This window comes from Sebastes fasciatus, chromosome 15 (genome assembly GCF_043250625.1).
Source record: "Sebastes fasciatus isolate fSebFas1 chromosome 15, fSebFas1.pri, whole genome shotgun sequence".
NCBI lineage: Eukaryota > Metazoa > Chordata > Actinopteri > Perciformes > Sebastidae > Sebastes > Sebastes fasciatus.
This window is the reverse complement of record NC_133809.1, coordinates 18284047-18299653: the sequence shown is the minus strand read 5'-3', so window position 1 is coordinate 18299653 and position 15607 is coordinate 18284047. Positions and strand designations below refer to the sequence as shown.

Sequence of the window (15607 nt, the reverse complement as noted above, 5' to 3'; positions counted from 1 at the left end):
AAACAGCAGCCTGCATGTCTTGTCTTCCAGCACTTGGGGAGCAATAATACTAATGTGCAATTCTGAAAAATGCACTTGAACACAGCTGTCCTTGAAAGCATCCCTAGATTGGAAAGCTTTCTGTGGGCTGCGGTAACAAAAACACAGACCTTCTCTTTGATAAAACACAGCAAAGTAACCAGCGTTACCTCACACACGTATAATGATCCTGCCTTTCCAGCTGTTTCTCAGCATGCCACACGACAGCGACCTGTGTCCCAACACTCTACTGCGCTTGTGTTGACACATATGTGTGGGTTGGCCTGGAGATGACTAGCATTATATACTGTGTCAGTAGTCAGCTGGACTCCTGCTCCATTATTAATGGGACAATAGAGACACTAACCCTCGGCTGCCCTGAGGGTGAAGTGCCCGAGTTCAACCGCTTAGCTGGAGGAGTCACTGACTAATGACTATGCAAAAGTAATGAATTGGTAAACCATCATATTGGCCATCTGTATACATCTGTTCTCACTATTGTGAGCAAATTTGTAAGGATTCAGTCAGATCAGGCTCCTTATGGTGTCATTTGGTTGCTTTTTCTGCAGCCAGCTTGTTTGAAATAGATATAAAGCTTTCTACGATATGAACACATTTACAGTCTCTTGAGCTGTCTGTTATTGTTGACACAGAACAGGTAATAGTTGTTTTAAATGCAGATCTCAGAGGAGTGCTTGTGAAGCTCTCATGAACACTTCCTTTGACTTACTGCTATGGCACAACCAGGAGCAATCCTCTCAGTGCTGAATAACTGTTGGACTGCTCTCACGTTGCACTAACTCATGTGGAATAGATTCAGCCCCCTCATATTCAAAGCCCTCTCTCTTTCTGTGTCCCTCTCTTGTTTTCCCTTTTCTCCGTCTATTTTGGTTTGTTTGTGAGCTACATACTAATTGCCGTTTTACTTCATGAATTAATTGCTGGCCTTGTTTCTCCCTCCTGGTTTTATCTTGCCCCGCAGCCTTGTTTAACTGGTCTCCCAGTCTGATGTGGCGGAGCTAATAGGCAGGTTTTCACATGAATGAAAGGCTCAGCTGTCCATGACAGCGCGGCGAGGATACAAGATAGTCTGACCCTCTTTAGCTGGTCTGGTAAATTGAATTCACAGGTTATTGGGCAATAACATAATAGACTGAAGATGTTAATGTGTCGGTAGTTAAAACACAATTCCCCTTCGAGCCATGCTAGTAAATTGTTTTTTGCTATTCTTTCCTCACATCTTTCTGTAGTTGTTCCACGCTGCTGCAGCTCAGATATTTATTCCAGTCTAAACCTCAAAGAACCTGAGGCTACTGCTAAAAACCTGCAGGAGTCAGTACCACAAATTGCAATGCTGACATGCAGGACATGTACACACTGACCTGAATAATGCACACGAATACACTTAAAACACAGTCATGCACACTAAAAAAATAAGCCAAATTACTAAAGGATGCTTTGAGTGTGTCATCCCATAACAGCACACACAATCCAGTCTACTGTAGGTAGGAAGGGTGGAGGGGAAAGAACATCATTATTTATTCACAATATACATATTTTGTATCAATGAGAATGATAAAAAATCAGGTCCCGTGTTGGCATCAGCGTCTAAAAATATCAAAAGATAGCTTAATTCTCTGCTGTTATTCCAAATCTTGGCTTATTCATGTCCTTTGTTATGATAGAGCGTGAGAGTTAATGAGAGGGTGTTATGGACAGGGGAATAAAAGGCTGTCTCATGTTACAATATCTTGTTAACTTTATGATGGACCACAGCCAGAGTTATGGATTATAGATGCCAGACCGAGACTGGTCTTGTTTCAGTGGAGCTCGGAGAGACGCAGTGAATACATTTCTATTAATATTGCCTGATAAAAAAAAAAATTTCTCGTTAGAATCAGCAGGAAGGCGCATTCAATAAAATGACTCACGTTTGCAGAGAAGAGTCTTGCACCTGCTCTCTGTGAACTGTGTGAGCTAACGCGAACTAACTCTGCATATTAATGTGCGAGCTAAAGTCAAAAGTACAGTTAAATTACATGCAATATATTGCATTAGAGTTTCTAACCATATTACTATTGCACAAATTAAAGCTGTGCATGTGAAACCAATGACGTTGGTGTATTAGATGAATGTGCTTTCGGGCATGAGAGCGAATAGATATGATTCACATATCCAGCTTCCTTTGTTTTTATGTGGATTAATTGACACTTGACAATTGTTTGTGCTATGCATTTCCTAAAATGTTGTCTTCGGTGTACTTTTCTGCTGACTTTGGTCTCAACAGTGTCAGTCATGTATTCAATCATTTATGATCGCATCAAGACATGCTCATACATTTTAATCACCAAAACCACAAGGAAAAAAAAGTAGAAACAGGTCCGATAAAAGGAGATCTAGTGAGAAGATTGTAAATCATATCAATGACCTTTTCTGTTGGTGAAAATGCTGTCTGCTTCTTACCTTTCCACATATTTCCAGGTGCTCTGTGCAGAGTGTCAGTGAGATGCCGAGGTCTTTTAGGTCCCATCATCACCGTGAGTAGCTGCCTGGTCTCTAAAGAGCAGATCTGTCTTCCTCAATTAGGATCCTCCAGAGTTCAGTACAGTTACTTAGCTCAGTGGCATGATTCAGCATCGTTGTCGCCAGGATTAAAGAAGTAAACTCAGACAGACGTCTCATTTAAGTGGTGATGATGTGAATGTTTCACACAGATGAGGTGGAAGCAGCTACTTCACTTAGAAACAGCCCAGATGTCACTATAACATAACTTTATATAGAACTTTAGATTATTATGCATTTATGAGTTGATGACTACAGAATTAAAAATCCCAATATTTTTGACCAAATACCTCAATATTGATAATGTACATGTATTGTATATATTGCTAAGCAAACGCTTGGGTCCATGTTTACTTCCTGTCAGCTTGTCTCATTCACATACACTGCAACAGGAGGTAAACTGGGAATGTTTACAATTGTGAAATGGTCCATACAGTATTTAGGCAAATAAATATTGCTACTTTCAGAAGATATTTCCACTAATGATTAGTAAAGTGGATATGATGATGAGTTATTCATGTTAATTTTACTCGGAAACAATCATAGGCACAAATAAGTAGAGCTGAAGCGATTGGTGTCTATTCGTCGATTAGTTGATTGATCAATTATCATTGCAGCCCTGCAAATAAGTTTAATACATTTTATCCAAAATCCCAGATGATATCTAGTCTGGTATCAGGACAACATTGCATTTATTAGGGCTGCAACTAATGATTATTTTCATTTTTGATAAATCTGTCAATTATGTTTTCAATAGATCGATTAAAGAACAAGTGTGTAACATTTTGGGGGATCTATTAGCAGAAATGGAATATAATATTCATAACTATGTTTTCATTAGTGTATAATCACCTGAAACTAAGAACTGTTGTGTTTTCGTTAGCTTAGAATGAACCCTTCATATCTATATAGGGAGCGGGTCCTCTTCACGGAGTCCACCATGTTGCTCCGACATGTTTCTACAGTAGCCCAGAACGGACAAACCAAACACTGGTTCTAGAGAGAGCCTTTCACGTTACCTGAAGGCCACCGTAGTTCTCCGACAGACATACTTGTCAAACTGCGGTAACGTGAGCCGCACAGTACAAGCCGCCGTCTGATTTCTGTTGCTCCTAAAGTAGAGTTAATATGGTATGGATGGCCTCTGAGCGAGGCAAACTACCACAGTTTTGCACTCGGCGGCTCACGTTACCGCAGTCTTGGAAAGGGAGGAGTGAGCGGAGGGGTGCTCAGTTGGGTGCAATTTGCAACCATATTACTAGATGTCGCCAAATCCTACACACTGTACCTTTAATTATTATCCATAAAATGTCATAAAAATAGTGGAAAATGCAAGTCCCCAGAGCCTAAGGTAACATAGTCAAATTGATTTTGTTCGATCAAAACCCAAATATATTCAATACACAGTGAAATAAAACAGGAAAAAAGCAGCAAAGTATGCAAAAATGTGGAAATGTTCCCTAAAAAATGACTTAACCGATTACTTGTTAATTAAAGAAATACATTTTCTTTAGATTGACTAATCAGTTAATATAAGACAGTATCTACATACACTAATTTTTATTTCTGAAATATATTCGGACTTAAAAAAACAGCTAATATTCTGTGAGAGGACTTTTTCCTCTTGGGTGTCATGACGGCGTGTCCAGCCAGAATCCAGCCAGATGTCGCCCCCCTTTCTCCCTCTTCTCCTCTGTCCCTATAATATAGCAGAGCACCACTCCAGTCAGCTATTGTTTACTTTCATTCCAGGTTTTATATTTGCACAGTAGCTTTAAGGGCGCGGCGTATGGGCAGGTGTTTCAGATGGCGTTTGATGGGCAGCTGGATTAAAAACACTGTGTGGAATCCTGGGAAATATCCATTACTGTATAGACCTGCAGAAACGTGCTAATCCTCTGCTTCTTTTTAATCCACTGTAGGCAAAAATCAAACAAAGGAAACTACTGCTGGGGAATGTGAATCCAAATTTCCTCAGGTGCTCACCATATCATGAGGGTCTATCATAACTGGTGCCCATATTTAATAGAAATTGTTTTACTCATGTTGAAGAAGGGAAAACATTTATGCTGGAGTGGGTAAAGGTGTGTCTCTTTGCATCTTCTTCACCATGAAAAATCAGCTCCTCTGGCTGTTTATTTGCCTCGTATCTACATGAAAACAGGCTGTTTAATTGCTGCGGTATTTAGCTAGTTTTGTAGTACAGGACTTGGCAGATGGAAGACAGCCGCATCAAACAGCCGTAGCCTATATCAAACAGGAGAAGCACGGTGATGCACTGCAGGCTAAGTCATTAGTGATGGCATTTAGCAAGCTCTTCAGCTCACAGAAATGTAAATGAAACAGTGATCTTGTTGTAGCTGACTCAAAGACTGCACTGTTTTTTTCCCAGCAGTAACACAGACATACCTTACTTATTAAAGCTGGTAGGATATGACTTTCGGCCTGAGATTGACTCCATTGCTGTTGGACATTTTTGCTCTCCAGCGGTCATGTTTCATGTTGTTCCAGTGTCAAACCGGACAGATTTGCTGTGCACTACCGGTTTGTGCCAAAGCAGTTTTCTCTGCTGTGTCTGTCTGCATCTCAAAGTGTTCGAATCATGTTTTTTCCTCTTCCTCTGAATGCTATTTATAGTTGCTCTGATTATATAATTCATAAAAAATAAGATGCGAAATTGTGCCAGGTTGGAGAGAGGTTCAACAAATGAGGTGGGGGTGCGGAGGTGATGAGAGAGAACAAGGAAAGAGGGTTGAGGGAGGACAAAGATCAGACCTGTCACATCTCACCCACCTCAGCTTTCAGAGACGTTACACCGCCAAAGCTTTGTCAAGTCTACGGTGGCAGCACATTTCGGATGCAGATGAGGTGTCACGAGTGAGACAGAAAGATTCAGCCTGAAAACTTGGGAGAACAAGGGCGTAGAAAGAGAGGTAGATTGAGGTGTGAGAAAGTGAAAGTGGGAGAAGGCCCGTTTTGTCATGAGCTGCTTGGACTCAGCAGGTTGAGGCTGCCCGGCCTGTGAAGCCTCATCCAGCCTGCTGTCTGAATACAAGCCAGGATTAGAAATTCTGGAGAGCAGTTGGCAAAACAGGCATTCTGGCTGATTATAATGGAGGGAGCTCCGTCGCAGCATGAAATATATAGGCCAGGACAAGGCAAGAGGAAGAATTGCCCAGTGAATCACTCAGGCCTGCCTGGAACGTGACTGGCGGCCGCTGAAAGGATGGGCATAGCAGGGGGAGGGAGTGACAGCTTTATACAGCAGGCTGTTGCTCAGCTGTAGAGTGGGAATGCTTGTGGGTGGGGGAGGCACGAGTGGAGTGGAAAGGAGGGGAGGGGAGGGCTGGAGATTATGTAACAGTGTTACAAACGTATGCCTGGTGATGCGAGGAAACCCCAGATGAAATAGAAAAGGTGAAATGGGCAGAGGATAGTTCATGGGATGCTGAAAAAAAGAACAACAAAAAAAATGAAATTCACAGATTCACCAATTCTGCTTTTTATACTCTATGAACACCCTGTAGGCGTGCAAGAAGCCAGGCTGTGTATTTGAGCACAACTGAGTTAATTGGACCATGTCACCTCGTCAAGCTGCCCCTCCGCTTCCATATTCAGACCCATCACTGACTTAATGTGTTCATCTCATCCCAGTGGTTTCCGCTGGGAGGGTGAATCCCTCGTCTGCTCCCAGCACGTACAAAAAAACACACAAGCATGCAAAGTGGCAACGCTAACCAGATGTTTTCTCTCCCTTCTCTCTCTCTCTCTCTTTACAGTTTAGCTCTGCATCCGGAGCGTGTGTTGGTGGCCACAGGACAAGTGGGCAAGGAGCCTTATATCTGCGTATGGGACTCCTACAACGTGCAGACCGTGTCCATCCTCAAGGATGTGCACTCACATGGCATCGCCTGCCTGGCCTTCGACCTCGAGGGACAGGTACAGTTGTGATAATGCTCAAATGATGAGAATCCACCACACAATATCCTAGGAAATTGACCGTTCCCTAGCATTGTTTGAATTGCAGTTATTTAATTTCGTCCACAAGGCACTGAGTTTCTGCTGCGTAGAAAAGAGCACGGAGCTGAAAGTGTCAACAGAAATGCTCAGTTTGAGAGGCACAGCAGCAGCAGAAGCAATCAAAACTCCACTCAAGAGCTACAGGCTGGCTTTTGCAGCTCGCCCGCCGGGCTGAGTTTCTGAATGACACATCTGTGATTACTCCAGCAGTATTGGCCGGACAGCTGCACCCAGACATGCTCTACTTGGTACATTTTACAGCTGCACTGCTTGGTACTTTGCATGACAGAGTTTGACAGGACCTGGTTCTGGTTGTGTTAAGGTTAGAAAAGCTTTAGCACCTGGGAAGCCTTTAAATACTCATGTGAAAATAACAGTAAGCAACTGGCATCCAGACAGCGGGTCCATGCTACATATGCACATTATTTGCAACTTGCTATTGAACCGTTTCGTGTTATCTTTCGAGCTCCCTGCAGACTTGCCACCAGTTAATATTTACACACTGCAGCCCCCACCCAATGTTGATTTGGACTATGAAAATCGATACTGTGCGGAAGCATCTCCAGGTTTTTATCTTTGCACGTCTCTCTCTTCCTCCCGTAGGAGCCCTCAGAGTTATACCTCCTGTATTTTGCAGTAAGAGACAGGGAGGTGACCCCGTGCTATTTTCCTGCTCGGGTAGAGAGCTGGGGATTTAGATGGAATGTGACAGTGTTTAAAGCCAGAGGAGGCTCCATCGCTTCTCAGTTTAGCGGCTCTATTTACTCTCCATCTCTCCCCTTCCTAGATTAGAGGAAGTCAGAGCTGAACTCAGGACAATCCAGAGGAATGTCTTGTGCCGTTACCCTGTCCATCTATTAAAGCAATATCAAACTATGCACTGATGCTTGAGACATCTCTTCTAGGTATTTCAGTATGAGCTGCAGCTGTGATGACTGGTAAGAAGAGTACAACTCCTGACCTTTGTTTTACTTTATTCTTGTTGTTCTGAGTATTCTAGTGAGTTGTCTACGTGCCACATTATTCTGTGTTTAAGGTTACATTGAAGATACAGTAAGATTTTATATGGTTGCTCATGTCTTGATTAAAAACCTGCCGGTACACATGATGGCGCACAATATTCCCTTGTGAAACTCTCATTAACCCTCAACAGTAAAAGGTGCCCTTTTATTGTGGCACCTCAGCTGTCATACTTAATTAATGCTAACTCTTCTAAGTGGGATACAGTAGCTTATAATAGCAAGAATGATAATAAGAGTCTACAGTCATGCTAGCAGCTCTGCAAAGCTGTACTTGAGAACAGCGGTGCTTTGAGCTGAATGCTAACGTCAGCATACTAATATGCTCACAGGGACAATGTTAACATGCTGATGTTTAGGAGATATAATGTCTACCATGTTAAACATTTTAGTTTAGCATGTTTAGCACTCAACACAAAGTACAGGCTGATGGAATATGATTAGTTTGGCAGGTATTTGTTCATAAACTAAAGTATAGAGTGCTCCAGGGATGACGTATTTTTGTAGGCCCAATCGGGAAGTTAGAATCGCAAACAAACGTTTATGATATTTACACGTTTGGTTCATTAAGATAATCTCCACGAATGAACACCCCTTTTATGATTTTTGAAGCATGAATGCAATCGGCAGAAGTAAAAAGCTAACGTCAACGGCTATAAACCAACTACACCACGGTGGCATGAGTGCGAGTATACACAACAAGGCTGTAAAGGCAGACGTGTCGGCGTGATGAAGCATTGTAGTCTCATTTAGCCACTTGTTAGCAACCGCCTTTTTTAAGACATATAAAAGCTTCAAAATTCACGAGTGGGGTATTTACCGACGTATATTATGTCGTAGAAAAAAACTTTAAAATCTCGTAAGCTTGTGTTGACAACATACCTTATTTCAGGCATCTAACTAAAAACCCATTCAAGAAACCCATTGACTTTGAGGCAAGGGAACCAGATGTGCTAAAATACTAACTCCTTTGCGGGTTTTAGGACTCATTCCTGTAGCACTCTATTAGGCAACATTTCGACATGATGGGTTCACCAAACTTATTACAAGTCATCCTGAGGGGAACAGGGATGTGTGCACCAAATTTCATGCCAATCCTTCTAATAGTTGTTGGGACATTTACCGAAAAGCAAAAATGTCATCTCCAAAGCCATTAGGCTCCATCATCTGGGCACCATGGATGTCTGTCCAACATTTCAAGGCAATCCCTCTAAAAGTTGTTGAGATATGGATCAAAGTGGTGGACCCATTCACAGACCGACATCCCTAGAGCCACACCACTAACATGGCTAAAAAGATTACTTGAGTTTTCAAATTATGGATGTACTTTTCAACTTTACCATCTACATGGTTTCACTGGGTTTCGTCACGCAGGACCTATTTGCTCATCATTAAAATACAGACTTCTCTTAGTGCAAGTTAAAACAGTGCAAATGCCTTATCAGAGACTTCTATCCATAGCCGAACACTGATTCAGGAGTAGATCAAAGAGGACATCCTCTATCATGTAAAGCAAGCTGCAGAGAGGAGAAGGATTTCCATAAGAGCTGCTCTCTCCTCTTCTGCTCCACTGCTGCTGCTGCTGCCTACTCACTCTTTCAGCTATAGGAGGCTCCTCCAGCAAAAGCACTCAAATGTGCTCACTGGAAGCGCCACGGGCTGGACAACTGTTCTCTGTAGCCCTTTCATTGTGGCCTGCCATGCCACAGTGGAGGTAGCTTGTTTCGCAGTGATTAGTGCAACAGAGCAGAGTCGGTTCAATCTGTGACGTCTCTTTCTTTGCTCTCTTTGCAGTGCCTGGTGTCCGTGGGCTTGGACTCTAAAAACACAATCTGTGTGTGGGACTGGAGGAAAGGGAAGGTTTTGGCAGCCGCTCCCGGTCATACAGACAGGGTAAACACTCTCTTCCTCCCCTGTCTCCATCACAAGCTCAGTATCGACCGCCTCAATTAGCTATAAACGCAGGATGGAGCGCCTGCCCAACGGGGACATAAACAAGTTAGGCCTGATTGATTGTGAGCTTTCCAGAGCCCGTCTGAGAGGGTGCACGGCTAATGAAAAGGAATTTTAAAAAGATGAAATACAGGCAGCTGTTGTTTTCTAATTCAGCCCACACACATTATAACGCAGCCTGTGCAAACACACACACACACACACACACTTACACTTGTAATATTTCTGTCCTTTTTCTACTCTTTTGTAAGAAATTTGATGATTAGAAGTCCAGACTTCTGATTAAATTGAATTTATCTAGATTAACATCACATTAAAGAGTTATACAAAGGATCAATATGCTCTGATGTTTTTGTGTTTGTGTAGCAATATGTAATGCATTGTATGTTTTCTCCCCACAGATATTTGACATATCATGGGATTTGTACCAGCCGAGCAAGCTTGTAAGCTGTGGAGTCAAACATATCAAGGTACAGCCACATCCTGGTCACTCTACACCCTGTAGATTACAGCTGGCTCTTGATAGCTGGAGCCTCATTTGCATAATATTTAAAAACAGATTATGATTTTTAGGAAGTCTGAAGAATCCGGTGGCTCCGTGCCCCCTTCTTCCCTGCCTTCCCCGCTATATCGCCATGACCATATCACAGTCTTAAAATAGATGTATGCAAATTCACTTTTTTTCCCAGAGTCCATGGTTATTAGGCACTTAACATAAGTAGGACAGGCAATGACTCACAGTCTCTTCCCTCAAAATTAGTAGTAATCTGCACTGCAGAGAGGAAAAATGTTCTCTTTTTATGTGGAACCATGACTCTGCTGCTCAGCTCTCCTCATTCAGCTTTTAAAAACACTCAAACTGTGGCTGTGCTCGCTTTCCTTCTCGGGCCTATCTCTATCACTTCTTTTTCACAGAAGAGTGGTGTTCATAAATCTTTAATGAATTCATGCAGGGTGTCTTCGCCAAGCCTTCCCTTGGGATATGTAGTAGTGTTCCTTGAGTGGCATGTCCATTAGGAAGTAACAAGGAGTCCAGAGCCACAGAGGAAGCTTATTTCAAAAACATTGGGAAGAGAGTGAATCATGCTCGGGTAGGAAATGCAACCACGGGTCCTGCGAGGCTAAACATTGCTGCACTTGATGCAATCGGGAGGTTTAGCCTACTGTACGTATTTCCCAGCGGTGTCACATGCCACTGATGACTCCCTCATCTCAATCCAGCTTGACCTGCCTCCTCTCGTAGTAATTCCCCCCTGAACTCTTCCCCCACCGCCGTGGCACAGAAACCCCCTACGGCCGCTGCACCCAACCCCCCCATCCAGTCCACGCTGTTGAATCCTCCAGTCTTGCCCCTCCTCCTCCTCTGGTTTCCTGATGCCAAGGCAATCCAGCAATTGTCCCACATAATTCCCCAGCCTTCACCCTACGGACCATGTGACATCTGCTCCCCGGCCCTGTGCTCGCTCAGCGATTATAGCACTCAGAGCACCCAGGAGATTTAGTCCCAGTAATCCACTCACTAGCAGGCTGAGGAAAACACAACCTCTTGTGACGAGGGCCGTGGCTGCTGGCGACGCTTTCCTCCTCCCGCAGCTCCTCCTACCTAATTATACAGTGGTTTGTGTTTTGATTCGTTCGGGATAACTCAGACTTTAGCGTGGCCCTCTTCAGCCCACACACACAGAAACACCACACCTACCAATCATCTGCCCGCTGCCCGACTAGTTGCCGATTAAAAGCTGGAAGGACTGTACCACCGGTTTTGCATGTTGTAGCCCAGTGGCTCCTAACCTTTGTGGCTTGTGACCCCTTTAAATAAAGCATTATTTTCTGATTAACAGTTTTTTATTCTTTCTTAAACAAAGTACAAAATAGTAGGCATCTCAAAATATACCTCCAAACCCCCCAACCCTAAACCCCACAACTCATTATCACCACATACACAACTGGCCTTGGTTGTCAACATAATACACTCCATCATTCAGTATAAAGTGGACACACATAATAAAACAAGACAGAACTCAACAAACAGAGCGTCGCAAAATAAGGAAGTACAAACCAAGTAAATCTTTTTGTCCATGCATATATTGAAATGTAATACACAAAACATGCAACTCCCCACAGAGTTTGGTCCATGTCAGGCACCCTCCAAAAAGGTTAAGTACTTGCCCCATTTACGAATACATATATACATTCAATCTTCCAAACCGTTTATAGGACATCTCAAATGCTGCCACTCTTGCCATTTCAGCAGCCCCCGTGGACTGGAGACACGCCTTCAGCACCAGTTGCATTCTTTAATTTTTTTCCAGAGACCTAAAGAGGCAAAATCATTCAGTAACTTAAAAAGGGAAAACATAAGGGAGGAAGTATTAAAAAAATAATCTGAATTTTGTTTAGCAGAAATCTATTTCTTGTTCCTATTTTCCTTAATCTTTAATTATCTTGTGACCCCTTAGATTTATCTTGCGACTCCTTGTAGGGTCCCGGCCCTCAGGTTGGGAACCATAGTTGTAGCCCATATACTAAAAATCATGTATACTTAACATCATAGCTAACAATTTTCAAACCATGCTTTGTTGTGGGCTGCAGTTCAAAAGGATCTTTAAGCTGACTGATACAAGATATTTAACGATAGCATTAATTTAAAGGTACAGTGTGTAGGATTTGGTGGCTTTTAGTGGTGTGGTTGCAGATTGCAACCAACTGAGTAATCCTCCGTTCAGTCCTCCCTTTCCAAGACTGCGGTAACGTGAGCCGCGGAGTGCAAAATTGTGTGAACACCGTTCACCTTGCTCAGAGGCCATCCTTACCAAAATAACACTACTTTAGGAACAACGGAAGTCAGACGGCAGCTGGCGGTACCACAGTTTTGCACTCTGTAGCTCACGTTACCACAGTTTCACAAGCGTGTCGGAGAACTACGATGGCCTTCAGGTATCGTAAAAAACGTTCTGGGCTACTGTAGAAACATGGCGTTGCGACATAGCGGACTCCGTGACAAGGACCCGCTCCCTATGAAGATATGAAGGGCTCATTCTAAGCTAACGAAAACACGATGATTCTTATTTTCAGGTGATTATACACTAACATAGTTATTAATATTATATTCCATTTCTGCTAAGAGATCCCCAAAATGTTATACACTGTTCCTTTAATACTGTTCATGGACCCTTGTGAAAAAAAGAAGACATCAATTCTGCCTTCATTTTTGTTAAAGTCATGTTATAATTACGATGTCATGTAGTGCTTTAACTACATTATACTTCCAAATGCAAAAATCTAAAACTGTATACATGCTTTTTAAAGGGGACAGCAAAAATGTGCAAACATGCAAGCATGGCCCTTTAAGGTAGCTATGAGAGTGTATGTGTGCCCTCAAACATCATGTGGAAGAATGACAGCAGCTTTGAGAAAATCAGCTTCCAGCACCGCTGACAGCCAGTCATCTAGTTTTCCTTACAGTGAGCTGCCAAAGAGTTGACCTCTGTTAGCGAAGCATTTAGCGCTCTGACACCATTCAGGGCAGGGTCACTGTAGTCTGACGGGGATATTATGAGTGAGAGGAAAGGGGTGAGGGGTGAAGCAGTAGCTGGTGAGTTACAACCCCATTAATTGCATTTAAAAGGTTTTCCTTGATGGAGTGATGGAGGAGGTAACGGAGCTAATGACATACCACTAATCCTGGGGTAAGAGGCGCAGCTTCCACTATACCAAGGGGTTGTCTGGACGATGTTTAAGAAATATTATTCAGAGAAACTGTTAACCAGATCCTGGTTTCAGTACAACACAGTCTCATTTTCAAGCACATTTCCACCTTTCTACTGTGTTCTCTTTCTCTGTGCTTTTCTCTCCTGCTCTTATAGCTGGCCTCACCGTAAACCCCCACAGCATCTCGTCTCCTCTTAGTAATTCAGCTGCGAGGGGATTAGCCGTCGCCCGTGTCTTGCTGCCTTATCAGTTGCGGGCAGGGAGGGCTGTGCAGTCACGCCGCATCCATCCCCGCTGCCTTCGCAACAGGCCAGGCCACAAACCCCCCCCCCTCCCCTACTCCCATCCCCGCCTCAGCCATACCTAGCACTTGGCACACTTCGACCTGCATATACACCTTCCCAGATTACTCACACACCTATGATCTTTACTACTTAACCTTCAGCCGCGACCCCCCTCACGTGAGCTCACGCACATGCAAATGCTCCCTCAGAGCTCAGTTTGGAGCTCAGGATCAGAAGAGACCTGTCCTGAGGAGGTGCGTACAGGCTTCAGATGCTTTATTGCGGGGCTGTATCTGAGGCTGTGATGCCTGTCTCTGATAATCGATCTCTCCTGTTAGCACACAGCCGCCCTATCAGTCAGGAGGATAGTTGTTAGTGAGGGTGTGACAGGCTGTCACTGTCGAGGAGCTCATTTGTTCATTGGGTGACTATCTATCAAGCCTCAGTTCTTGTGTTGTCAAAAGCACAACACCGCCTACAATTTCTGTCTTTTCTCAGCAGAATCATGCTGGTTATTTTAGTTTAAAACTTCTTTTTGCAATGAACCAGATTTCAGGAAAATTCTCCTTTAGGTAGACCAGAAAAAGGGGCTGCCATTCTGTCATTTTCCTGCCGCTTGCCGGTGATGAGTGTGTCTCTGTTTCACGTGCCGACGGCCGTGTCTCAGCATTCGAGACGCCCTCCTCGAGCTTCCTCCCTGTGATCTCATCTCCATGCAGACAGAGCGTCTCTCTTTCACTCTCTCCTCCTCCTCCGTTTGATGGATTTAGCCCTCAGACGAGGCCGTGCCCGCTCATACCAATGACCTTGTTCATAAATAATGAGCCTGCACGTATGCGTGCGTGCCTGAGTCTGTCTGTGCATGCTGATCAGGTGGTTACAGCACTGACCCCCAGCAACAGTTCCCAGTATCACATGAAGAGGAAGGGGAGCATTCAAATGTGACTGGCGTGCGTGCGTGCGTGCGTGCGTGCGTGCGTGCGTGTCTGTGTGTCTGTGTTTTTAATGGAGTGGCTCTGTGTGTGGCTGTCGAACCATAAATTACGTGATGGTTTTCACTCCATAATTGTCCATTTGGATTTTTCATGACAGGATTACAAGGGGGGGATTATTAGCCACCATACTCTTTCACTCTTTCTGTTTGTGTTTGCAGTTTTGGAGCTTATGCGGTAATGCTCTCACGCCCAAACGTGGTGTTTTTGGCAAAACGGGGGATCTCCAAACCATCCTCTGCCTTGCCTGCGCCAAGGACGAGGTCACATATTCAGGTGCCTTGAATGGCGACATCTACGTGTGGAAAGGGATCAACCTGATGAGGACGGTGCAAGGAGCTCATGGGGTGAGTTTGTAAGAGAGGAGTGTTTTGTGCTTTTGTGGCTCAGGCTGATTTCGACTTGCAGTAAATCTAGTAAACTTAACCGGGGTCGAAGCCATGCATGCTGGCTTCGTTTGATTCTGCTCAGTAGAAAAGGATCAGCCTTTTGCTCCACCGGATTAAATGATATCTATGGGATCAACAGCTGGGTGAGGGGATGGGTGGGTGGGGGAGGGGATAATGACTACAGTACATGCTCATTGCTGCTTTTTGTACTACAAAATGTCTCACTGACGGTTTAACAAGGTGCCTCGCTGTGTATACAGAGACTCGTAGCCAAAGGAGGTCATCAGTAGAGTAATGAAAAAGATATGACACCTCCCGTTACCTAGTTCTGTGTTATCTTGAGGCCACAGTAGCAGGTTTTGTAATTGTGAAAGCCTTGTTAAACAAAAGCCTGGCTGAGCAGCAGCACTGTGCGGTCTGTAGCTGCGGCTGGTTCTGTCATTGCTCATTTATTGTTCGGATCCTCACTGACAGCCTGTCATTTCCTCCAGTCAGGGATTTTCAGCATGAATGTCTGTGAAGAGGGCTTTGCCACCGGGGGCCGAGACGGCTGCGTCCGGCTGTGGGATCTCAACTTCAAACCAATTACTGTCATTGATCTCAGGGAAACAGACCAAGGATATAAAGGTGATGTCAAACTGCCTCCTTTTTCCTTTTAA

General features: G+C 43.9%; 1 protein-coding gene across 1 annotated transcript in view; it reads left to right on the top strand.

Moving 5' to 3' along the window:
* The window catches only part of eml5 (EMAP like 5), a 40280-nt gene that overhangs the window by 2129 nt on the left and 22544 nt on the right, over positions 1 to 15607 (top strand). Inside the window, exons 2-6 of the mRNA XM_074661602.1 lie at positions 6360 to 6519; positions 9414 to 9512; positions 9974 to 10042; positions 14721 to 14906; positions 15440 to 15575. Coding sequence (XP_074517703.1) covers positions 6360 to 6519; positions 9414 to 9512; positions 9974 to 10042; positions 14721 to 14906; positions 15440 to 15575 — 650 coding nt within the window. The remainder of the gene's footprint in view (positions 1 to 6359; positions 6520 to 9413; positions 9513 to 9973; positions 10043 to 14720; positions 14907 to 15439; positions 15576 to 15607) is intronic.